Here is a 26,216-nt window from a genome sequence, read left to right as displayed (position 1 = left end):
CACAACAATCAAAATATTAAGCTTTACTGTGTAATCATGATTGAACTAAAAAGTGCATACTTACATTAAGAATTCTCAATTTGGGTCTGGCCATTTTTTCATGCCGTGATCGACTCCTTACAGATTTTCGACAATGCCGTTTTGTAGATCTTCCTTCATGTCTTCCACTTGTTGGAAAGCCTTCATTTCCATCACTCATCCCAGATGCAACATCAGAGTGAGCACTGTGAATCATCAAACAACATTTGAACTCTAAGCATTTATTAGATATTGGCAATGGCTCAGAAATGCTGATGTAGCACTGTAGGCTCTGGACCTCCATCCCCCAGTGCCTTCGCCTTGCTTCCTCCCTTTCCTCCTTCAAGGCCGGTCTCAAGACCTTTCTCTTTGACCATGCCTTCAGCTCCCCTCTCGACTCTCTACCCCCTCCTCGCTCCCTCCCTTCCCCCTAACCATTTCCCCCCTGCTCGGGTCCTGACCCAACTGTCCAGCACCTTGGGACGTCCTCCCGACGTGAAAGGCGCTCTATAAATGAAATCTTGTTGTTGCTGTTGAGCTAAAATGATTCCTTACAGTAATTTCCTGACTTATGTCAAAAGTAACTGAACTAAAATGGAGCAAACATAAATCAATTACCTGTCCACAGATGAGCACAACTGGTTTAGTGACAAGTGTTCTGCAGGCAAGATCTGTGACGGGATTTGAGTCATCTGAAAATAGAACAGTATTTGGTACAGAATGTATCAAAATTAGAAGGAAGTCCATCCACAAAACGTTATGGTCACACTTCTCTTTCTTTCCCCAAATGTGCAAAGCATTTTTCTGCAAGTGAATTCAGGGGACTCATCATTAGTTTTGCCCCCTCTATGAACAAATTCAATGGGGAGGGGGGAATAAAGGAGAAAAAAAATTAAGATCCCTTTCCCCTCAAGAACTTTTCACTACATGAGACCATTTTGCTGAGTGACATTTTTCGTCCACTCATGTTGCAATGCAAGAGTATTCTTAACATTCCAGTCGCTTGACTATTGTCCTATTGTCCAAACCTCCCACAAAAATTATTTTTGTTCCATTCCATCAGTACAGTATATTCAATCTTATGGCATTCACTGCCACAAAAAAATCTAATGATTCAGCAAATTGATTTTTTCCCTGTTGAGGTTTTGATCTCACAGAGCCATTATTATTGAAACTTTAATGAAGGCATTACTGCTGCAGCATTTCAGTTTAGTGTGTTGAGGCTCATTGCCTGTAATATAACTTTTCTCACATTGTCTATCACACTAATATTCCTAATTCAGATTTTGCCCCCACAAAGATGAACAATGTCAATGTTTTTCACTTTTAAACCCATCATCAGTGCCCATCTTAAATGCAGATTAAAACTCCTTTTTGTAATGCTACAAATTATCTTAAACCCCAAATCCAAAAGAGCATCCTAATTCGTACCTCTTGGACCACTTGTGTCTGTAACCCTGTCTGATTCTGCTGAGCAGTGCTGACACTTGGCTGGGACATTATTGCCTGTACAGTTGTATGGCTCATTGTTGTTGGTTCCCCATATGACTGTGTTACTCCTGTGGGAGTTGGGCCAACAAGGTGATGTGTTGGTTGTGAAATTGGCTGAGATATGTCTGTGGAAACTGGAAGGGGCGGAGAAACCACGGCAAATTGAACACCCACAGAAGACTTTGCAGGACTTGGACCACTCCCTGCCAACTGTGTGGGATAATTCTGTTGAAGAAAAGGAGATAAAGGATAAACAATGTGATGAATGTTGTATATAAATTTCTTAACCAACATCCCATTTTTTCTGGTTTCTGTTTTTTTTAATAAAAATGTGTACAAGCTTTCTAAAATATATTCCAATACACTTAAGTTTGTATTGAATTTCTGTGAGCCGAAACGATTCATTACTGAGTATTTGAGCAACACCATACAATTCAAAGCTTTCATTCAATAGTCAACATGGAGGACTGTCATTAATTCTCCAGAAATCATAGAATGCATTGCTTCCACTTAATTGATTTTAACTACATCATCAATTAGATTATAAAGAGAAGGCCACCTGGAGTTACTTAAGTATTCTCCATAATTTATCAGGGTGTTGCTCATCATTCTCAGATTAACATGATTACCTCACAAATACAATATAGTGTTTGGTTTATCACAGAATGAAGTTCATTTAAGCTGCTCCAACTAAGTGACCAATCAACATATTCAAATAGATGTGCAAATCTTCACAAGGCTGTCAAGAATACTTACCTACCAGTACAAACAGATAATATTCGAAGGGCAGGAGAAAATGTATTTGACTTTTAAAAGAAAAGGGCAAATAAAAGCACATTTATGCAGAAAGTTGCTTTACAAGTACCTGAAGGAGAGAAACGTGTGCAGCCTGCAAGACAAACTGTAGATGCTCAGAGCTTGGTGAGGTAAGAGGAGATGGAGCATTCAGACCACTAGTACACAGCTGCTGAACATGCAAGCAGCCAGCATGCAAAAGAGGTAGAAAGGAGTGAAGGTTAATTTAAAGGACACGGCATTTTATATTAAAAAGTAGCATTTACTATTTAAGGGATAATGTAGTGATTAACTATCAGCAGAAACATCCTTAACCAGAAGCAGCAAATAGTATAGAACAAAAAATTCAAAATGATTTGCAAGCCTATATTGTGCATGTTTCAATAGCAAACTGTTGGAAAGTTATCTGCCTTGCCTCCTGTCCTGATTGGCTCCCATCAACGCCTCCACACCTCAGGCACTGATAGCATCTCCATCCAAGGATGCACATTCCACCTCACTGAGCCAGGCCGGAACCTTGGCATCTTGTTTGACCCTCAACTATCCTTTCTACCCCACATCCGTGCCATGACCCGCTCTGCCTTCCTGCACCTCCGCAACATCACCCAGCTCCACCATTGTCTCACACCACAGACCGCTGAGACCCTCTTACACCCATTCAAGACATCCAGGTTTGATTAAGCAAACTTTCTGCTTGTCGGCCTCCCCAACTCCTCCCTCCATAGGCTGCAGATTATCCAGATCCCGACTCCACTGGCTTCCCATCACACAGAGGATACAGTTCATGATTCTGGTCCTCACCTTCAAAGCGCTCCATGGCCTCGCTCCCCCCCTACCTCTGCAACCTCCTAACCCCCTACCAACCTGCCCGCTCCCTCCGCTCAGCGGGGTCCAGCTGTTTCCTGCCCCCCACCTCGCCCGCCCCACCATTGGTGGGCAGGCCTTCAGCCACTCTGCCCCCACCCTCTGGAAATCCATCCCGCATTCCCTCCACCTTGCACCCTCCATTGCCTCCTTCAAGACCCATCTCTTCGACTATGCTTTCAATCACCCTCCTTCCCCCCTGCCCTCCACCCTCACCAATGCCAATCCCCAGCTCAGGTCCGAAACACTGACCCTCCAGTGCCTTGGAACATCCTCCCGACGTGAAAGGTGCTATACAAATATAATTTTGTTGTTGTTGTTGCCTTAGTCCTACAAATAAATGCAAACAGTTGTGAATAATCTTTGTTGTAAATTATGTCTTCATTAAGATGTGGAATTTAAGCGCTGGGACTGATCCGTCAGAACTTTTTTTTCAGTTTCTGGCATCTGTTTTGGAAACCTTGCCCTCTGAAAATATCTATAACTCATGCTAGGTACAGAGGAACGCTCTTTTCAATACCCAAATTGTATAGCTTAAACTCATGTAACGAAAGGAACTTGAATTTTGTTGATTTGGTTCTCGAACAGCAAGTCCCACATGAAGACTTCATTTTCAAATTTCTCCCAATTTATTTTACGATTTTTCTGGCAACTGAAAGGCAATGCACAGCAGTTGGATAGAGCAAATGATTCCATGGTAAGCAGCTGATGAATATGCTCCACATTATAAGCTACAAAACAGCTTATTCCTCAATCAAATTGCAGAGGAACCTTGCTCCAATAACGTCTTGTCATACCTGTGTTAAAGGAGCACCCTGCTGAGTAGCGTGCATTTGGACCTGGGATTGAGGAATTGGTTGACCTGGGATGGACCCACTAGATATCGTCATTTGATGCGGGTATTGTCCGGGTTGATGTGTTTGCTGTACTACCTGGGACGGGAAGAGAACAAAACACAATGTATTATTCATTACATATGCAAAAAAAACACCAGGATTCAGCTGTGTTCACTGGTTCAGATCCAACGCCTTTACTGGAATGAGAAGTCTTAAACATCAATGTTATCTTAATTTTTTTAAAATCCAAAATACCCCCATGCTTCCTCCCTTTCACAGTGTTTGCACAACTAATTTTACTGTATGCCTGGTTAAAAAAAAACAAGTGACAGACAACTTATTGCAACTGCTTGCAGCATTTATTAAAAACACTGGTCGAGAGGCCAAATAGGCAGGCTCCTCCCAGGCCTTTGCCAGTGCTTCTTAACATGAAGTTGTCAAGATGATTGAGACACCAAGTCAACTGAACATCCTTGTTTCCCTCCAAACATGTACTAAGTACACTGCATCAATACAGATAATCCCTGGACACAGTCAAAATTTACTGAGGCGTTGTTGTGAAAAAATTTCACAAGAGCCAATTTTGGGAAAGTTAATGTTTCAGTTTATGACTCAATAAGGTTCCTTTCTTGGGCACATTTTAAACAATCGATTGGAAATCTAGACACAGTATCTACATGATCTGGCTACAACATGGTACTTACCAAGAAAAGTGTGAGCCTGTTGAGACCACCTGATCTAAATAGACATTCCTGCAACTAATAGACACACTGCAATCTCAGCCCTAGTCACTTTCAAAGAACAGTAAACATTCATGCTCACCAAGCATCTTTGTCACTTCCTCCAATCAAAGACAAAAAAAACCCTGAATTTTAAGCATGGATTCTGTGCTGCTCAGCCCAAAATAAAGCAGTAAAGGCTGTGTATACACAACAAAAAAGGAAAAAAAAACACTATTCAAATAAGAATGAAATTCTCTACCTGTGGAAGATACGCTGGGGTGTAGTAACAACTGCCAAACTACAAGAAACAAACATAACAAGTGTGAGATACAGCACCATCTAAAAGACAATCCCATCAATCCATTTATAAACTAAGGGGGAATTATGTATCAAGAAGAATACAAAATTCAAAAGCCACACAACCAATTCTCATTTCCCTCAATTTATCTCGCCTGGAATTCTTCATTGGCGACTCAGCTGCAATACCTGGAGATGTGTTGCCCATAACAGCTGCTGCACAGGGCTTAATTTCAGGCTCACGACACTGACAGAAACAGAGCAACATTACCTGATTCATCTGTTGCGTGGAAATTCCTGGAGGCTGTGAAGAGACTTGTTGAGATGTCACGCCCAGAGGAAGACTGGTTGGAGGTGGCTGACTCTGCATTTGGGCCTGTTTGGTAGTTAAAAGTATAGAAATTCATTAATAAGCACATTAATAAGCAAATTAAAAGCACAGACATCACAGTCCCATTGAAGTGGAGCACAATATGGAATTATACAAGACTTCAATTGAAACTGATGTTAAGATTTGAGTCAATGGCTGCGTATGTTCATAAATCAGCCATCAATAACTGACACCCAAATGGCTGCAATACATGTAGAATTGCAGTAACTAGCATAGTTTAAAAAAGTGAAGTGCTTTTTTTAAAAAAAAACTAATTTCATTGCGCAGATAGATTTCATTAGATAAATACCAAATGAAGTTCTTGATTAAATTTAACCATCTTACTAAAATTACAACCTTTTGTCGTACTGAAAAAAAATTTGTAAATTCTATGGAGTCTCTAAGCTACAAAGCTCAGTACATTTACCCAAATAACTGATTTATGCACGCTATGGAGTGAAGCAAAATGAAACACAAACTATTATTTTGTAGTCTGAATGCAATTATCCAGGAGTAAGAGCTGCCGTTATAAATACTACATCCTTCAGATAGTTTTCAGCATAAAGCGTGAACACCTGAAATGCAAGTACCAAATGTGGGCTCTGTAAGTCTGCAGAACTGTAATCTAGTAGCACGTTCTGCTGGGTTGAAGACGGTTGAGACCAGGATCCTTCCATAACCTGGAGATACAAGCCAGCTGTTCCTGTCCGTGAAGCTGTCAGAACTGGCTCAGTGGTGGTCTGAAACAATATGGTCGGTGGTGCACCTAGTGGAACTGGCATACCCCACATCATTTCACTGTATGTGCCATTTTCCTGGAAAACCTGTTGTTGCTCACTAAGAACTGACACACTGGAATTGGATGTTCCTGAACCCACAGGGGGAGGAGACTGCAACCCTCTTGTCTCTGAAGATGTGGACTGACCAGAGTCACTGGAACATTGTGGACTGAGATTCTGAGAAACCTCTTGTGAGAGTGATTGTTTGTGCAGTAGCATACTATCTGGTGGTATCAAATGATCAGAGCTGAAATAAACCACCTGTTCTTCGGTTACTGGCTGGAGTCTACAATACATTCCAGTCCCTTGTGCATCCTCCAAGTTTAAATCCATAGAACTCCTCCGACTCCTGTAAATTCTCTGGGATGTTGGAATAGGGGGCTGAATGCTACTGCCTTCCACTTGCACTGCAGGGATTTGGAAGTCAAATATAGATCCAGTTCTGCCTTCATTTATCTGTGCAAGTATAGCTGGTGCAGAACGAGAGATATGCGGAACAGTATCCAGAGTCACACCACTTTTTGTGAAAAGACCTGCAGATGCAAGATCACTTTGAGCATCTCTATCTTCCTGCAATGGTAAAAATACTTTAGTTGGTATCAAAGCCGTCTGAGGCTCTAACTTCATATGTTGACCTGGCTCCTGCGACAGTTGGAGATGAGCAGGTAGGCTTGAAACTTGAGCAGGCAATGTGTGAGACGTCACCTTTACTAACTGAGGTACCAGCTGACCCATCATATTTTGCATCTGGCAGGGAAGAAACGTCTGACTATTCAGGGGAATCTCACAACCCATGGGCTGAGAATAAATGTGTTGCTGAAGGTTTAATTCTTTAGGAATTTGGTACAATGCTAATCCTTGTTGAAGGTTGCTATACTTGGCAACCTCATATGAGTCCTGCAGATTTTGCTGCAAATGCACACTGACTGGATACATCATTGGGTGAGTTACGAAGAGTGGAATTTCTTCAGATTGACCAAATCTAGAACTCCCTTCAGTGGATGCGTGGACATGTTCTGGCAACTGAGCTTGTATGTGCACTGGTTCGCTGGTAGACCTATGGGTATTCAAATTTTGAGTTGTCAGTCCTTCAACAGTCCGATTAGAAAAATCACCAGCGGAAACAACATTCTGGCCTACGGTCCTGAACATGGGCTGAAAATGCCAAGTGTGGGCTTCCAGGACGGAAGTACTTTTGCGGCGTTGAGAATTCACAATTTTCAGCGGAACACTTGGTGGTGGAGAGAAAGAAAATTGTCTCTCAGGAATAGTTGAGTAAGATACTGCGTCTGGTTGTGATGGAGCTCCCCCACAAGGATGCACCAGTGATGGGGACTGCATTAACATGAACAAGATAAAAATCTCATAAGAGTAGAGAAATTAAAAATGCATCACACACTAGCTGTTGCTTGGACAACACTATGAATGACATGATAGAATGAAGTTACTGACTATGTCAGACAAACATACAACACATTTAAAAGGAAAAAAATTACAGAATTGACTAAGGCATTAAATAGAACTTTGGGCACAGGTTTTTACATTTATGCATGCTGTTTATATCATAAAGGCATTGCATGAATGAAGAGATGATTTTACTTGAATGCTTTCCCCTAAAACCGGACCTCAACAAAGTTCAGATTGTTGCAATTGACTGAAGTGCATCCTTGGAAATCTATTAAACTTAATCCCCCCCCCAGTTTAAAAAAGAAAACATGCATTTCTGTGGCCACGAATCATTTCATTATCAGAATTAATCATCACCTATTTGGTCAACATATTTTTCATTTGGCGGACTGTAATATTTGACCTCAAAATGACTGAAGAGTTCTGTAGCTCAGTCATATAGACTGAGATGTATGACTGAACTACAGACTCAGTCTGTACTTAGAACACTCGCCTCGCAAGCGAGAGAACTAGGTTCTATCCCCGGTAGGACAAAATGTTGGGCAAGTTTCCTTACTCCACACTCCTATGTTTACCTAGCAATAAGTAGGAACCCAATTGTTAGTCGATTGGCCGATCGCTTTTCCATGGATAATAATCTTCAAAAAACAATAATAATTTGGTTACTCAATCCACAACTGTTTGCGGGACATTGCTGTGCGCAATTGGCTGCCGAATTTCGCTCACAAATATACAATCAATCCACTTTATAGTATATTCTGCGAAGGACTTTGACACGTCTAGAAGACATGAAAAGCGCTATATCAAGGATTATTATAAGTTCTAGTTAAGTCAGATTCAAGCCATCTTGGCTAATGTTGTTAACTGCATCAACATCTCTGCTGATGGTATTATCTGAAATAAAATAGCCAGTATTAGCATCTTGGCTCTTGCCAGGTTGCGCATCTGACATTCTTTCTTCCCGACACTAAAGCAACTTCACTATTCCTTATAAATGCCAAGCTTCTCCAACAAGCTATCAGAGCAAGTAACACTTTCAGATATTTGTAAAAACAGCTAAGCACACGTAGCTGGTTTAATACGCAACTTTGAGAACTAGTTTGCTCTACATTTCATTCTCTAAACTTTAATGTACTCAAACACAAGTCCTCTGTACCACTTAACATTGGCACATGCAACAAACTTGTTGAAAGTTAGTATTTTTTAAGTTATCTGTTTATATTTTCATGTTAATTGTCCAATTAATTCAAAACATTCTATATTGCTGTTCACATAAACGCCTCCGTCGCAAAAATAAAAAAAATATGTATTTTATGAGCCAAATTAGTAGTTTATAAAAACAACTCTGGTGTCCTGACAGTAAAACCTGGTGCCCATAACAGTTTTATTTAATGACAACTTATCCTCATGAGTCCCGTGTAACATACAGGGTTGAAACTAATACACGGGAGACTGGAGCGGCGCTGTTTGCGTGGAAGAGCTGAGTGCATAGGCAGGACGCTTTCCAATGCTTTTGAAAGTTTTTCTGCAAAAGTTTCTTCAGGAACAGTCCGAACATGGGGGGAGAGAGGTGGAGAGAAAACTGGTGGCGGAGTGGAGGGTGTTCTGGGAATGCAGGGTAAATCAGGGATGTCGGAAAGGTGGGGAACACAAACGGACATGCTACGACCTCGTCGAGGCTGAAGAAAAAATAAAAAAAAGGAATAAGCACCAACACATATGACTGACGCACAGTAAACTGGACAGCAACATGTACACATAGATAAGACATGCTAGGACACGTATGATGGTGCTCACCAATGGCATCTTGTCAATGGCAACTGAAGGGAAATGAAATGAGTTTCTAACAATTTCATAATCATGCAAATTTCCTTCAAATGAAAGAAATTAAGAAATGAAAGAGCGAGTTCGCTACAACTTGAACTCCATGTATCCACAAGATGTTTAGCTTCACAGGATATATGGAGGAAGCTAATTCTGCTCATGTTCTTGGAGATGAAGTGGTTATTTTTCTTTAACCATTCAAGTGTCAGTCATACTAAAAGAGATCCCTGCAGGTGTTATCCTTTAGGTTTACCATTGGCCAGCAGACAGAATCCAAGACCGATCAAGGAAACAAAAAATCCAATAGATGCTTCTTGGACAGAAGAACAGCAAGCAGCCTACAAATGCTGAGAACTATAGCTGACAAAAGTGTGCAATTACAAAAGTAAAATAATGCAAGGGTTACAGCGTGGTTTGCACTTTGCATGAAAATTATTTTATGCTCAGCAGCAAAATAGATGCCAACAAAAATGATGTCAGGCGCATCATTGTACAATTAATTAAAATGACTTAACATGCCACAAGCATGTCATGTTTTCACACAGTGATGGAGTAAGGCTAAACACCATCAAACCTACAAGCAATGATTGATCCATAGTAATATGACATTAGGATAATTGTCCACCTTCCGGTACCTTATATAGTCACACATTGTTTGACTGTACCTTGGCCTCTTTTTCTTCCAATCACTCTGCGAAAACGTGCAAATGTAAATTTGAAGCCAAGTCAGGATTGTTGCAAAACTTTTGATGTATTGAAATAAACACTTGCTCAAGTGATGCATTCCAGAACAAGTTTTAAAGGACATCCATGTATGAAAACAAAATCACACAACCATTATCCGAAATAAATCACACCTCGAGCCACAGCTGTCCTGTAGTGTTTGTGCCCAAACTTCACTCTCATAAAAAAAATCTCCTTCCAAAGTCACCAGTACAAAAGGCAATTCCAACAAGCTTCAGGTATGAAAGTGAAAAAATAGCTTCCTATTCCTCACCATGTGTTATTGTTAAGAAACGTTGGAATGAAAACTAAAACGTGTCATATTTGTTACTTTAAAAGTTGCAGAAATCACTTCAAACTCCATCTGTTTAATGGGCCATTTCAAATAAAATTTATTTCTGAAACAAACGCAACTGCTTTAAACTATTTTATACAGAATTAAGTTTACCTTCAGGATAGTAAGCTTTTCCAAAATAGTTCTTCTGATATGAAGTTTAAAAAATTAAATTTGTCAAGCATCTGGATATGTGTGTTTCTCTGTAACATGAATACACACAGCTGCAGCTCACAAAAAGAGCTCCCCAATGGGGTGTCATGGCTTTATTAATGTTTAAATGAGACACAACCTGCCCAGTCAACTTACCCCAACAGGCTGTTGATAGCCAAGTGTTTGTTGCTGCTGCACCACTGCCGCCTGGACATGTGGTGGGCTGTATGCAGGGACCTGGCTCGATGGAATGTGCTGTTCTTGAGCAGAACCATAGGAAACAGTTTGACTACCATGTGATTCTGAAAATCCAGATGAACTCTGGCCACTGTCAAAGGTGCCATCAGCTAGGTAAAAGCAAAAGGGAAAATACCATTCAAATTTCTCTTTTCAGAAAGCTAATACGAATAAAGCAATCACCTTCCGCCCACAAAATATAGCCAAATATACACTTTACAGTATATTCTGTGAAGCGTTTTGAAACGTCTAGAAGACGCGATAAGGCGCTATATTAAATGTAAGGATTATTGTTATCCAAATTACATTTTGTAACACTTTCTTCTGTTCTATTCCAATCAAGTGTGTCAAGACACTATAAATGCAATGATTATAAATGCTGCTGCAAATTATTGGTTATGGAAGTTAAACCAGAAAGATTTCACCCCCTCTGTACTAGTCTTAACATTATCAACCAACACAAAATGTTTCTGTTGGCTCAAGACTACAGACCACCTTGATAACCAACCTTCTACAACATGGTCAAATTCTAATTTGCAATACGATTTTGTGTGAAGTCTTAACATTTTGGGGCCCAAACATCAAAGCACATTATTTTGTTTAAGGGGTATTTTTAATGGGAATAATGGGTGTTCAGTTTTTGGGAACATATTGCTCATTAACATCAATATATGTGGGCTATTTATTTCCAAATGCAATTTCATGTTTTAGAACTGCACTAAATACTGGAACCCTTGACTCGACGGTAGGTTGGTGATCCAACATTGTTCCCCATTCATTCAACGTACAACTCAGAATATACCGAGTAGTACAGAACATGGCAGTGGGATAGCTTCTCCAATATGCAGGTAATCGTCCTATATACTCGCCCATAAGTCATGATCAGGAGCTCTCTGCATGAGAAATTGCCAGCACAAATTGGGCTTTCATCATTCTCTAAGAACCTGCTCACAATTCAAGAAAAAACGGCAACTGGTAAACCTGTCAACTAGAAATAAAACGGAACAGGACAAAGATTAATTATTGCTCTGAACTATTGTTTCTGAACTATACATAGCTCAGATCCGTGACAATATTCTGTCCAAATTAAGGGGTTATTTATTAAATCAATAAATGCAAACTGCTTTTCATGAAGATTGAAAAGTAACCTACATGCAGCTGAGTTTCCAGATGGATGGTACTGCAGTCGGTGCTGATCTGCTTCAGGCTCTTCCGGCTCAACTTGGGTTGGAAGGGTTCCGGGGAGTGCAGAAGGGACAGCAGTGGCAGGCAACTGGGAAGAATGAGCAACTCCCACCCCAGTTTGAGATACACTGGCTCCTTGCTGTGATTTTTGCTGCTGTAGTTGATCAGATTTCTTCTGCTGCTCTCGCTGCTCCTCCAGCTTCTTCTTCTCTTGCTTTTCCCTCACCAACTGACGTTGCTCCCGTTTCCGTTTGATCAAAGACACCCGATCTTTGATAGCTTTGGCCATGGTTTTGTGATCTCCTTCACTCACAAATCCAGATTCCACCTTCAACAAAGAATAGTTCTGTCAAAATCTGGATCGTTACAGAATTTTCAATTCAGGTAATACTGGAATTAAAAATGAAGAATGACAAAATATTTTTCTTAGCAAGGGTCTTATGGAGGTTTTCCCGTCTTACAAGAGAATGGACAAACTACTGTACTGAAATTTACTGTACTCTACACAAAGACAGTTTGGGCAGCAATAGCTTCCAAGCTGCAAGTTACATCTCTACCATTCCAAATCCATTTTGATGAACTACATTTCTTACCATTTCCTGTGCTACATCCTCCGGAACATCTCTTTCCAGGTCAAACAAGAATTCTATGGCTTCATTATCTTTGTATTTTCCTTTAAGCTTCTTAATGTCTTCAATTCGCAACCATAGTTTAATTGCAAGTTTTTCACCGTCATCTTCTTCTGCCAATTCTACACGCACACCAGTCTCTTCCTGAAAGAAGGCGTGGCTCAAAAGGTCTTTGATGGCATACCTAAAACCCATTTCAATACAGCACATCAGTAAGATTGAAAGAAAATAAATCATTTCTTATTGGTTCTTTCCAAATTTTTAAGGTGATTTTAAAAATTTTAAATTATCTTTCGGACCTTAATGGTAAAGAATGGGTTGATCTCGGCAGTAGGCTTTCTCCACTTGCAATATTAACTCAGGTTAAGGAATAAAAGTTCCTGTTACTTTCTGTCACGATATTACCCAACTGAAAGAATGCAGGCATGGCAAAGCAGCTTATTGTTATGGCTGATTGTTGGAAGTGCAATGAAAGAGGCGCAACGGTGATTTTTCTCAACAAACTTGCACAAAAAAAATCAGTTCAGTTTACAGCCCTGTTGAAGATAGAATTTAACGCTTGTGCAAAACAATATGGGTGGGCAGGCGGGGAGAATAGATGGGAGTAATCATCAACAAACAGCACATAATTGCACGAACATACTTGGGATGGCAAAATAAACATTTGTTTTAAATGAAGATTGAACACAGTCTAAACTTTCCTTCTAACATTACATTGACAGCCATGAAATTACAGAAATTCATATGGGAATAAATACAAAACAGGTTCTGTATACTGGTGACATTAGCCAACAAATGGATCCTTATTACTCATTTCAAACATTCTGTTTTCTAAGTTAGTTTTGAATTCCTATAGTTTTTCTTCCTGCAATAAACTAAGCATTTACCGTTCATCTTTATTCTGCCGGATACAGCCTTCAATTATTTCTTTAACTTCAGGGATTGCGACTTTGTCAAAGCTAGCTGGCTTAACACCCTGAAAAACAGAAGAAAATTCAGACTTGCAGGCCCAACTCAGAAGCAAACATTACTGGTTGGCAGTAAGATAATTAGTACATTATCACAAATTTGTTATAGATGTATGAGACAATGTATAATTGGCAAAGTACATCAACCACACCTGCTATTTTTAACATTGGATAAGAGGCACTTGGATTGAACTATGGTTCAATATTTTTTTTAAAATTGCCTTTTAAGATTTAGGTTATAATCATTGCAAGTTACCCTTTTTAAATTTCACCCAAATTATTTTAATAAACTCACTGCATAACTCGATAGTGAGTATTCTTATTATATACCAAGTTCATTTTTGTAATTTAATTGAATCTAATCATTTTTCTGCTGTTTGTATTTACAGCTCAGAAACAGAGGCACAACTTGAAGCAGATGTCTATAATTGCAATTTATGGTTTGTAAAAAAAACTTTATTCCTTAAATACTCAGAACACATTTGACAAAAGTTATGGGTCAATAATCAAATCAAGATACATAAAATGAACTTGTAAACAGATACCAGATTACAACCTTGCACTTACTCCCTCGTATTAGTTTGGTCTTCTACAATCAGGGATTCAACTCTATTTGCATTCTTCATAGGAGAAAGACCATGGGGCAGTATTCTATATGAAGTAGCCCACCCAAATTTTAATGATAAATACTTAGTATCTTTAGCAAAAGAATTTTGGGTTCCCAGGATTTGGAATCTGCTTGCTAGTCTACCTTGTCACTCGGTTGACGTTACTGACCAGGATAAGCTGTTGTGTCTACTTTAAAGGGATTTTGAGCTGCAGACAAGCCTTTCAGTTACAAGATAGCTCCAAATTGAGAAATACTGCATCTTTGAAATTAATAATAATAATAATCCTTGCATTTGATATAGCGCTTTTCACATCTTCTAGAAGTCTCAAAGCGCTTCACAGAATAGACTGTAAAGTGAATTGACTGTATATTTGTGGGCAAAATGCAGCAGCCAATTGCACGGTGTCCCACAAACAGTCGTGGATTGAAATGACCAATTTATTATTGGTTTTTTTTGAGGGATTATTATCAGGCGTGTGGAGTAAGGAAACTTGCCCAAGGTTTCACCCTGCCGGGAATCGAACCCAGGTCTCTCGTTGCAAAGCGAGTGCTCTAACCACTGAGCTACAGTATCCAAATCAGGGTGTGTGATGCAAACTATGTAAATATTTAACAAGAAAGGAATTTAATCTCACCAGGATAGATGCACAATGGCAAATACCCGAAAATTGCCCTAAATTTGTTCCAATGAGGACCCATACATACATGGAAGTTACCTCCACCTATTCGTCTATGCTGAATTCCTTTTGCCAATGCAATTTAAAAATCTTGCTTTCACCTCAACCTACTTTTTCTAATAAGTTATGTTTTGTGACAGTAATTTTGAAGTTGAACAGTGCACAGGGAGGCAAGTGGAGTGAGGCATGCTGTATTATTGATGTCTTGGATTAATGAGGCCTTTCAAAAAAATTTGAATTATATTTTTACAACTTGCCAAAGTATTAAAGTATTTCAATAATTTAATAGCAAAGAATAAACAATTATTCCTGAGCCCAACAATATAATCATCAGTCTTAAATAATCCAGCAGGTTACCTTGCTGTGTCAACACAAGAGAAGCTACCCTTATAAGGTCAATACCCCTTTCTATCTTAGCCGTAGACTGTTCACCATCCACAGCATGTGTATAAAAATGTGTACTATTAGATTTAACACATCTTAAATTTACAAACATTGAGATCTCATTATATGGATCAGTTGTCCAAAAGATCCCTTAAAGCCATATTTTAGCAATTTCTACTTTTTCTAGTTTGTCACTCAACAGGATTTAGAATTGATGCATTATCACTTCTTGGGCTGGTGTGTTGAACACTGACAACGAGACTGTTAAGCGATGAACTTGCAATCCTCAGGGAACGTCTACAGTGAAAGGAAATTCAAATGTCTCCTCAAAAGAAAATATTGATCCAATGTACCAAAACATAAATTATGGGTCATAGAAATATCTTTTCTCAAACATCTAACCATAATATATTCCATAAATAGTGGTACAATTTTTGAACATTTACTTCATTTCTTGTGCAATTCAGTTTGGTTCTTGCCCGTAAATTAGAACCAAATATTAACATTAACTCTGTACACTCAAGGTGCACAAGAACCTGAAACATTAGTCAGAGAAGGTGAAATCAGAGATGCAGTTTCAAACAACTTTCTCTTATCTTTCTCTCTCCTCCTCCCCTCCCAATCTACATTACGAAGAAAGTTGACAAATATCTGTTTTTCTTGATATTTTAAATTGTATTGCCACTTTTTCCCCAAAATATTTAGAACCTTGTTTTACAAAATGTCCATGCTCAATGCTGAAAGCAAAATTCTCAATTCAGCTGACAAATGCCTTAACATTCCTGAATTTGGTATTATTATTATTTTCTCTTCTTTAAACAATAAATTTTTTTAATTTTTGCAATAAAATTCATATGCCACACTGGATCAGCCTGATTGAATACAATTATCAACCCAAACATGTATAAAAATGCCTTTTGAAATACACCAATTTACAAGACACAGAAATCTATGACTACTGAATAGTGTCAAACATTTATCACAAATTAAAAGCCAAAATTAAATTTAAAATTGAGTTCAATTACTTCACAAACTTCAGCAACGGATCCATTACTCACCTCTTTGACATGAACATGATCATTTTGATGGGAGCAGCAGCAGCAATGGGAATTGATAATAACAAACATCGGGCATTTCTCTCTCGTCTCAGAATCCATTTGAGAACAGGTGATATCTAACATCTAACTTGGGTGCACTTTGACAAGACGGACCACAGAAAGACAGCAAAGCCCATGATTGCCAAATTTGCTGCTACTGGTGTCAATCTCTATCTTCCCACCAAGCCATTTTTAAAGCCCAGTCTTAAGTCGACCTGCTCTGCCTGTTCAAAACACTGAACAGCACAAATCCACCATTTATCCAGCCAATTACAGTTCTCTACACCTCCTTCAAGATCGTCACGTCATGTGATCAGATTTCATTAGCAATTACAATGCATTTCATTCCCTCGGGCTGTGTCCTTGCACAAGATCATACAATTAGATTTTCACAAAGATCCAATAGGTTTCAAGAATAATTTCCCCCATTAACTAACACCAATTCTCTCAGACTTTCTTATAATTTTTGCAAAAATAGTTAACCCACAAAACAATTTTACCTCTCTAAGGAGAAAGTGCATAAAGGAACTTCTCAGCAAAATGTGATTAGCAATAAAGTCACATTGTTTGAACAAACAGGTTCAAATTCCCATTATGGTTCGCTGTAATGCAACTGGTTTAATCTTGATCATTTCTGGTACAGACCTCTCTATCCCAAGGATTAAAGGGAATAATTGGCAAGAAACTTGGCAAAAATAAATTACTTTAGTAGAAAAAAAACACGTTTCATTTCATGTGACAAATTCAGTGCGGGAAGAGCTTTCTTTCCCTAAATTGTTGATTGGTTTAAGTAACAAGTTATCAAAGTGAAGCATCAGCCCAATGATGTTTGCTATGAAGTGCTGCTAAGCACCATAAAATACGTGATTTTCACTTCTGCAAGTCATTTAACAACAACAACAACAACAACAACAAGATTACATTTATAAAGCGCCTTTCACGTCAGGAGGACGTCCCAAGGCGCTGCACAGTTGGGTCATGACCCGAGCAGGGGGGAAATGGTCAGGGTGAGGGGAGGGAGCGAGGAGGGGGGAAATGGTCAGGGTGAGGGGAGGGAAGGGAGGGAGCAAGGAGGGGGGAAATGGTCAGGGTGAGGGGAGGGAAGGGAGGGAGCGAGGAGGGGGAAGAGAGTCGAGAGGGGAGCTGAAGGCACGGTCAAAGAGAAAGGTTTTGAGACCGGGAGGAAGCAAGGCGAAGGCTTTAAAATATTTTAATGATTTATCATGCCCACAAAAAGTATCCCAACTTCTGCTTACGTTCATAATCGACGCTCCAAAAAGGAATCTTTGAACCAAACTGTTCCTGGAGAACAGCCTGGGGGAGGGGTGGTGTATGTGGTGTGAGGCAAGGGAGGAAGCGAGGTGAAGGGACCGTGGGATGGAGTTCAAAATTACATAAACGATTGACTTGGCATCTCTGATCATATGTAATATTAACATTTTAATAATTTATCGAAGGACAGTTTTTTTGGTAAAATCTTTCACTACAATTTTTTCCCTAAAATTTGCATCCAGTTCAAATTTAGCATTAATATCAACACACTTGTGTTTGTACACTTCTTTCAATTTCAGAGCTAAAGAGTGAAGAAGTTACTTCTAAAAATCCACATCTGTCAAACATTTCTTTAAAATGTACTCTACCCAAGTATCTTTAGTAAAATTAAAGACTCAAAAGTTAGGCTTGAAATTAATTCCACTTTTGGTAAATCTGAGGATATACTTACAATGTTTCTAACAGCTATAACATTTCTCCACAATTTCTTGGACAAATACAGATTCACTGTATTTGCAGCAAAATATCAAGTCACAGAAGCCCAACAACAGCAACAAACAACAAAATTACATTTATAGAGCGCCTTTAACGTCGGTAGGACGTCCCAAAGTGCTGAACAGTCAGGTCTCGGGGCCCGAGCATGGGGGAGGGGTGGTGTAGGTGGTGTGAGGGAAGGCAGAGAGGTGGAAGGGAGACCAAAGGCACAGTCGAAGAAGGATCTTGAGACCAGCCTTGAAGGAGGCAAGGGAGGAAGCGAGGTGAAGGGACCGTGGGATGGAGTTCCAGAGTGTGGGGGCAGAGAGGCTGAAAGCCCGGCCACCGATGGTAGGGTGGGGTCGAGTGGGAGACATGGAGCAGGTCGGAGCCTGATGAACGGAGGGAGCGGGCAAGTTGATAGGGAGGTTGGTAGCCCGAGACAGTGAAAGGGGACAGTGAACTGACATTTAATAGATTCCAATGCAATTTTCAGTAAGTCCACCTTGGCTTTAACTTTAATCAACCACAGTGCTGATACATAAACTCACGATGATCTGCTTAAACTTAAATCACTATATTCTTTTCCAAAATTAACCATAATCCAAGCAGAAATGATCAAGCAAATGGGTAATTTGACCACATCATTTCACTTGGTGCTGTTAACAATTTGGGTTTGGCATAAACAAACCCATTACATTTCACTGCAGTTATTTGGCACAATTGCAGCCAATAAAAGATTTGAGTTCAGTCCCTGGTGCATGCTGAGTTGCTGTGCTTCATTGGAGTTGTGATAGGCAGCAAAGATTCTTGCTCCTAATTGCAACATTGGCTTGGAAATGTTCCCTAGAAGCAGATAATGGTACCAGCACACAACAGTGTCAGAGAACAGTACTCAACAACTTACATTCAGTACCTTTCAGATAAGGAGGGCACCTGAAACACTTTGCACATGTGACTGGAAGCCCGCTGTTGGGGGGGGGGGGGGGGGGGCAGTGCTGCCGAAAAGATGGGTAATAAGCTGGGTTTTGAAGGCTAGGACAATGGGGGCGAGATGGAGCAGTCCAGGATGGAGTTCCAGAGAGTGGGGGCAGAATAGCGGAAAGCTCATCCACTGATGGTGGTGTGGATTAAGCGGGGGACATGAAGAAGGCCAGTGCAAGTCAACACATGAAGATTTTTGTAAACAATTTGGAACTATTTCTGCAGTTCCAGTTGAAGATAACAGCAGAATGAACTTCAAATTCAACCCAAAGCTGGTCACCAGAAATGTTGAGGAGAAAAAGTGAAAAATCCAAAAGAGTCCATGTTAAATCAATTTCAACTTTTCAATTCAAATAGATGAAAACAGCAGACAATACACCATGGACAATCTGGAATAATTAACAGTTCACAAGACTGGCTGTAATACACCTGATTGGAATGAATGGAAATATGGTAGTAGGCATTAAATCTAAATTGTCGGTATCAAATTGTTTGATAAAGACTCCTGTTTTGTCCTTCCAGTTGTTGGGAGTACTGTTCTCTGATACTGTTGTGCACTAATACTGTTATTTGCTCCAAGGGAACATTTCCAAGCCAGTGTTGCAATAAGGAGCAAGATCCTTTGTTGTCTATATGCTGTGTTTATGAAAACACTTTCAGAAGACTGAGTTTAAACAATGAGTATCAACCAGAAAAATCAGCTGAAACTGCTTTGTACTATTGTATCAGTAAAAACGTGTTTACTGATTTTTTCCTTAAAGCCTTAAAAACAGACACACACATCATTGTTGCAAGACATATTGTGGATTTCACAGTACCTGCTCAAATAAAAAATCTTCGAAAATCTGATACAAGACTGAATTGTATACCGTATTTATCAAAGGTTTCAGTGAAGAGCATAGTCCAGCAGAGCAACCAGTGGAACAACTGGATTCTTTCGCTCTTAGAACAAGTTTCTCCAATTTATAGTGTTGAACCCATTTGAATCTTATAGTTGGAGAGAGAAAAGTGAAAACAAAAGAGATACTTCACAGGTAGAAATATTTTGATAAAGATTCCTGTTTTGTCGTTCCATATGGAAAATCCCATTCAGATAGAAAAAGCAATCTGCTCCAAAGAGGAATTGCATTAAACCCCTTTCTTGAGAAGTGCAAGATAAGAATTTACAACTTATTTGAGACCTATTGTCATGGATAAGATCTGAGAATGCACTGAATATTTTTTAAAAATTCAATTATATTGGAACTGAAATTCACAATTCAAAGCAAAAACAGCTGGATGGGGAATGGGGTGTTGAGAGAAGTTACCTATAAACTTCACTCTTGATGCTCAAAATTACACCGTTGGCAAAGATAATTTTGATGCAAATGAAAATCAAAGGCCGCTGTCAAATGAGATGCCCTTTTTTTTCAAAATGCAGTCTTTTGACTGCTCACATCTCACAGCTGCAGAGCCTCAAGATTTGGCTTTCACAAAATAAATGCGTAACATTTGTCGATTACAAATATTCCAACATTCATTCACATTCATGCTGTGGTAAGCACATTTTTTTTTAAAGAACAGAAAAGTTAAAGTGCAGCTATGCAGCATAATAACTCCTTCAGGATTAAAACACCTCTTGTTTACTGACATCTAAGTACATAAAATCCTTGTACAATTTAACAAGAGGCTTTAATTTTAACCAGGTTCTGGTCACCTCTATGAAACCATAACTTCCTTCTAATATATCTTTTTCATCGTTATACCTCACTGTAACAAATTGTTCCAACAGGCTGTTTGGAAAAATACAGATTTAAAATGCGGCATTTTCTGTCTCACTGGTTGTTAACCTCTGAAGTATTGCACTCTCGTTAAAAAGCTTTTCCTCAAGGCAGTAATTGTACCTACTTGAAGCCATTTCAAGGAAAATACCAAACACTTTATATGAATGTTATTGTCCTTCAAACTAATTAACTTTGGATTGCAATAGTCTCCTTGAACTTGAGGAAATAACAGTTGTGCAATTTTTTAGCACTTGTATCCCAAACCAAAGTTTTTGAAAATGTCATTATAAACAACATAAGTAATCAGTTCAGTCAATTCACCACACTAAAGAACTCCATTCATCAATAATAACAATCGCCCTCATGTTTAGGGTTCACTAAGATGGAGCAAAAACATTAAGGTCAGTTGACTATTTTGCCCCTAGGATTGAGATGTTGTAATTAATGAGCCAGGGATTTGGTCACCATTAGTTTCAAACGGAACAAAATGCATGAGAAGGTGGACTGAATAGCGAATTATGCTTATTACTGAGGTGGCACAGATTCAACTTCCACTGTTATGTAGTGAAGCAGGTTACTGTCTGGCTGAGAACGCTTCTTCAAGATCACTCCACTAAATGCCTTCATGATGAAGAACATAAATCAAAGAAATAAAATATCATCCTTGGTTGTTTCTTCAGCCAGACTCCTACCCTCCACCCTCCCTGACCCCAACCCCTACCCCACTCGGGTCCTAATCCCTGACTGTTCAGTGCCTTGGGACGTACTCCTGACATGAAAGGCACTTTATAAATGTAATTTTGTATTGTATCATCACATTTTAGGCAAAAATACACTTAGTACGATTTGGTGTATACGAGGGGAAGAGTTTTTTTAAAAATTTAAAAGGCAATAAAGTTAGGTCATAAAGTATTGAACGACAGTACAGAGGCCAGTGAGAAACTTCAATTTAATCTCTTCATCTTCTCAATATATCCATTAACACCTTCTCAAAACAACTTTGGTGAAAGAAATGTTGTTTGTACTATGCTTGGAGAATTTAATACACCATCAATTCCAAAAATGTAAATATGAAAGTCCTCGATGATAGAAGGTTCCCACATTGCTTGAACATAAGACCCGTTATTGATAAATGAAAACACTCTTAATTAAATATCTGTTATCACTCTTCCAAAATCAAATTAAAGTAATGATAAAATTCAGCAGTGCAAATAGTTCAAAAGGCATTTGAGTCACCGTACTAACAATGAACTCAAGGACAAAACTTTTTCAATAGCTTTACAAACATATCCACATTTTGCAGTGTTTTTCATGAAATCTTTAGAGATGAATATCAGGAGGCATATATACTAAGTAAAACATTTCCCAGTGCCTACCGATATAAATGGAATCTTGCCAAGCACGACTTTCCATTTTATATTGAAGATTGGCAACAAAATCACTTGTTCAATTCTTCAATTCTACCTGTAGAAAATCAACTTACTCACAGTATCCACTTTACAATTTGCAATATTTTAAACTACAAGACTAGAAATAAAATAAATACAAATACCAAGTTATCATTGTTTAGAGGAGAAAATGGGGTAGAGGATATTTTCTCCTTTGTCTTCCTTGCCTACCTCTCCCCTCCCCTCTCTGTTAGCACTTAAAAGCCTCTCCCTCCCTCCCAACATGCCCCAGCTCTGATGAACAGTCATGGAACCGAAACACTGACTCACTTTCCTTTCTCCATAGTTGCTGCCTGACCTGCTGAGTGTTCCCAGCGACTTCTGTTTTTCTTTTCAATTCCAGCATCTGCAGTATTTTGCGTTTTGTTCATATCATTCTATTTGGCACTATCACACAGAATACTGAACAGTAAACTCAGGCTGAGGCTAGTTCAACATGACATCTACTGCACAACTTCATTTGTAATGGGAAGTAATTCTCCAATATTGTCAGCAACCATTATTCCTGAATGAACTAATGTGGCTTAATGCCTATTCATTTTAGGGACTTACTAAGAATCCAGAAATGTAAAGACAACTTCACGAAAGCTCAGTGATAAAACACAGATTCTCTTCCATTCAAACTCCAATTTTCACTTCCTTCAGATTGCAGATTGAACCAAGTCAACCTGAATCATTCTCAGGGAACATATTCATCAGTCTTTTAAAAACTGAAGAACTAAACAATGAAAGTTGCCTACAGAATGAAGGTGACTGATTCTGGCAAACCACCTCTCAAGTGGAGTTACAGGAAAACATGCAGATCCTAACTGAGGATTTTTCAAAGAAACTAATGTAAACAGTATACATCTTTAGTGGGATTAGGATAGAGCTAAAATTGTATGGCAGAAATAACGAATTAGTGAAATGATTATTGTCTCTTCCATCAATTATTCCAAAAAGCTGTACTGAAAATGTTCACATTGTGCTGCTTAAATTACTGCATTTAATGAGGCAAGTGGAATATTTCTATGATACGCAATTTAACTACATTTTCGGTTGTTAACAGTTTCCATGCCAACATCAGCCAACAATAAGTGGATAGAGCAGAGCAAAACAAAGCAAACTGTTGCTTTTTCAATTAAAATCCTCAATGTAATAATTTTTATGTTTAATTTGAACATGATACAGTGTCGAGAGATACCGAAAGGAACTTTTATTGTATGACAACCCTAGCTCGGAGAGAATAAGCTCCTACATTGTTCTGAAGCAAACATCACTTGATAGTCCAAGACTGTGCAAAACACTTTTTAAAAGATTAGAAAAAGCTTAATCCCTGCCCATAATCCTCAGATTAACTCCTAGCAAGCAAGAAACTGGGTGTGGGAGGGGGGAATCACCACTCAGGTGACACAGGAAATATAAGACACACTCTACAAAAATTTTCTTTTCAGCAACTAGTGAGAAAACGTATCAGGGAATATTTTCATAAATTTTAATACAATTCTTAAAGTGGTTAGGGGTGCTGCAAACAACCACAGAAAATAGTTAATTTGATTTGAGTCCACATTGCACCATTCCAACTTCGCAAGATTTGTCAATAGGCTATTTCGCAGCTTGTGCTGTTCAATGTTTCATAACATGTAAAATACCTGATTAAAATCTTTGCATGCTTCGTCGATACAATTTCAGCAATGACCCCTGAACATTTCCTCCCCCCCTCACCCCCCACTGACTCCAGTCCCCAGGCTCAAAATAATTCAACTGAAGTCTGTATTTTATGTTCTTTGTATTCAAACCGATAGCCAAAAGATTTAGTGGGAGGCAACAGAGTAGAAACAGGGCTCTACCAGTTAAAAAGGCAAAAAGGCATATATTCAACTGCAGTGAAAGTAGTCAATTGTAAATCACGGAGAACAGCTCTGACTAAGGTGGAACTACAGAGGACAACAATGGACTACTGGATTTGAAGCCGAGGAGGAAAAATGACAAACAACAATTTTACAAAAAAGTGAGTTTACAATGTTCAGGTACGTTTCGAGGTGGTACAAGTATCTGACTTAAGAGGGCTGAAAAACTTGTTTCTTTCAGATACAGAATGAGTAAAATAGTTTGATACCACTTTTAAAAAAAATTAAGCAGCACTTTTAATTAATTATGTGCAGCAGGGAACTTTTCCCAATTTCTTCCCAACTTATTTTGGGGAATGGGACTACTGGAAACATTTGAAGTTTCACTCATCACCTTTTCATTGATTCAACAACAGAGACTGGGGGGAATCAGCAGTGTAGTATATTTCAAGAACTTTTCAAAAAGGCAATTAACAAGAAAAAAGCATTTTCTTTGGGTGAGGGTAAGTCTTTTTTTAAGCATACCTGATGAAAATAAAATTAATGCTGCAGTTAGCATGTGACAAATATAACCTCCTAAAATGCAACTAATTTAGTTGCAGCAGGGAAGAATGCTGACTCTTTTCTCACCCACAGTCACAGCACCCAGTAACAATTGTTAACACCCGGGAGCAATTGGTCTCTCATATTTGGGGAAATTCAACAAAAATGAAGGAAAATAGGGATTTAAAACAAAATGTGCTGCTTCATATTGCCTTCCTTGCCAAGAACAAAATTACAGAATTAGCAGTAGAGATCATTCACTCTGTCCTCTAGTGGTAAGAGAATTCCATTACAGTTTTAAGTGTGACTGGGAAGTGGTGGAATTAAAATTTGTATTGCTGCTCTCCAACCTCACCCGATAAGAAAGACCCCAAGTCCCAAATGGAAAATTTGGCAGGGATAAAGTATGGATATTTAATCATGAGACAAATATGACAATTATTTTAACAAAGTGATAGAAGAAATGCAACTAAATTGAATGCTTCCTTACTGAGTACAGTAAAACAAGGGCACAAAGCAATGGAGAATATTTGCCACTTCTCATGCCAACTGAACTGAACTCAAATCTTTTTGAATAACAGAAGTTGTACTGAAATATTTTGCACCAAATGAAGGGGGATACAAAACTTTAAAAAATCTGTTCAACTAAGTGAGGAAACTCGAAGAGAAAAATTCTAAGTCCTTCATTCCCTACATCTATCTATTATTGGTGTCTGAATGGCAATTTGGAAAGAAAGACTTTGTACGGTAACTTACAATTCAATGGCTATGAGACAGAGGGGGAGAGGGAATGATTCATTCTTCAGAAATAAACTGGTAAATGCCTAATCCTCGTCTACAGAGACTGCAGCATCTTCTGGCAAGCATATTAGTGTTGATATCTGTGTCAGGAATGCGCTATCTTTAGACTGTGGTTGCAATGAGAAGTTTAAAAGGTGGAGGAGGGGAGAAAAGAATTATTAGAAAATATAACAGCTTGCCATTTTTCTTTTGCTTATTAAAAGATTTGGGCATTCGGAAGATGGTATAATGATTAAGTGTGGTATTGTAACTATGTAAGTTGCATTAGGAATATTTTTATAGCAATGAAGGAAGAAATCCAGATGAGAAACGACCCACAGTACACCAAAGAAACCCAAATTTGTATTTCAAGAAGATAAAACAATTCAGACATGTCTGAAGATATTGTTTTTCAATGGCAATATGACAGAAAACTATAGGATAATTGAGAATCTGTTCGACATTTGTAGGCCATTGATACTGTACCTTTATTATCATCAATTCAATCTTCACATTGATTTGACACAAAAAGCAAACCATAATTGAAGTCTAAGAGAAATTCAATTCTGATCCTCAATCCTGAAACAATGTAATCTATAACAGCTGCAGCTTATGTTGCAGAATGTTTTGAAAAGTACTGAAAACAAAAATGTGTTTCCCCAGGCGCCTGCATTTCAGCTCCACCGTTAAACGGGACAAATTTTCAGATACCTGAAGCCTCAG

General features: G+C 38.8%; 1 protein-coding gene across 2 annotated transcripts in view; it reads right to left on the bottom strand.

The window, feature by feature from the left end:
* The window catches only part of wnk1b (WNK lysine deficient protein kinase 1b), a 102,878-nt gene that overhangs the window by 38,162 nt on the left and 38,500 nt on the right, over positions 1-26,216 (bottom strand). For both annotated transcript variants that reach the window (XM_042335025.1, XM_007894706.2), the window contains exons 5-14: positions 13,552-13,640; positions 12,629-12,848; positions 12,003-12,363; positions 10,770-10,960; positions 5,295-5,399; positions 4,986-5,024; positions 3,966-4,100; positions 1,450-1,734; positions 637-710; positions 65-224 (exon numbers count right to left, since the gene is read on the bottom strand). In XM_042335025.1, the coding sequence (XP_042190959.1) occupies positions 65-224; positions 637-710; positions 1,450-1,734; positions 3,966-4,100; positions 4,986-5,024; positions 5,295-5,399; positions 10,770-10,960; positions 12,003-12,363; positions 12,629-12,848; positions 13,552-13,640 (1,659 nt within the window). The remainder of the gene's footprint in view (positions 1-64; positions 225-636; positions 711-1,449; positions 1,735-3,965; positions 4,101-4,985; positions 5,025-5,294; positions 5,400-10,769; positions 10,961-12,002; positions 12,364-12,628; positions 12,849-13,551; positions 13,641-26,216) is intronic.

Source organism: Callorhinchus milii, unplaced genomic scaffold, assembly GCF_018977255.1.
Source record: "Callorhinchus milii isolate IMCB2004 unplaced genomic scaffold, IMCB_Cmil_1.0 Scaffold5, whole genome shotgun sequence".
Lineage (NCBI taxonomy): Eukaryota > Metazoa > Chordata > Chondrichthyes > Chimaeriformes > Callorhinchidae > Callorhinchus > Callorhinchus milii.
Note: the sequence above shows the minus strand (reverse complement) of the source record. Positions and strands in the feature narration are given on the sequence as shown.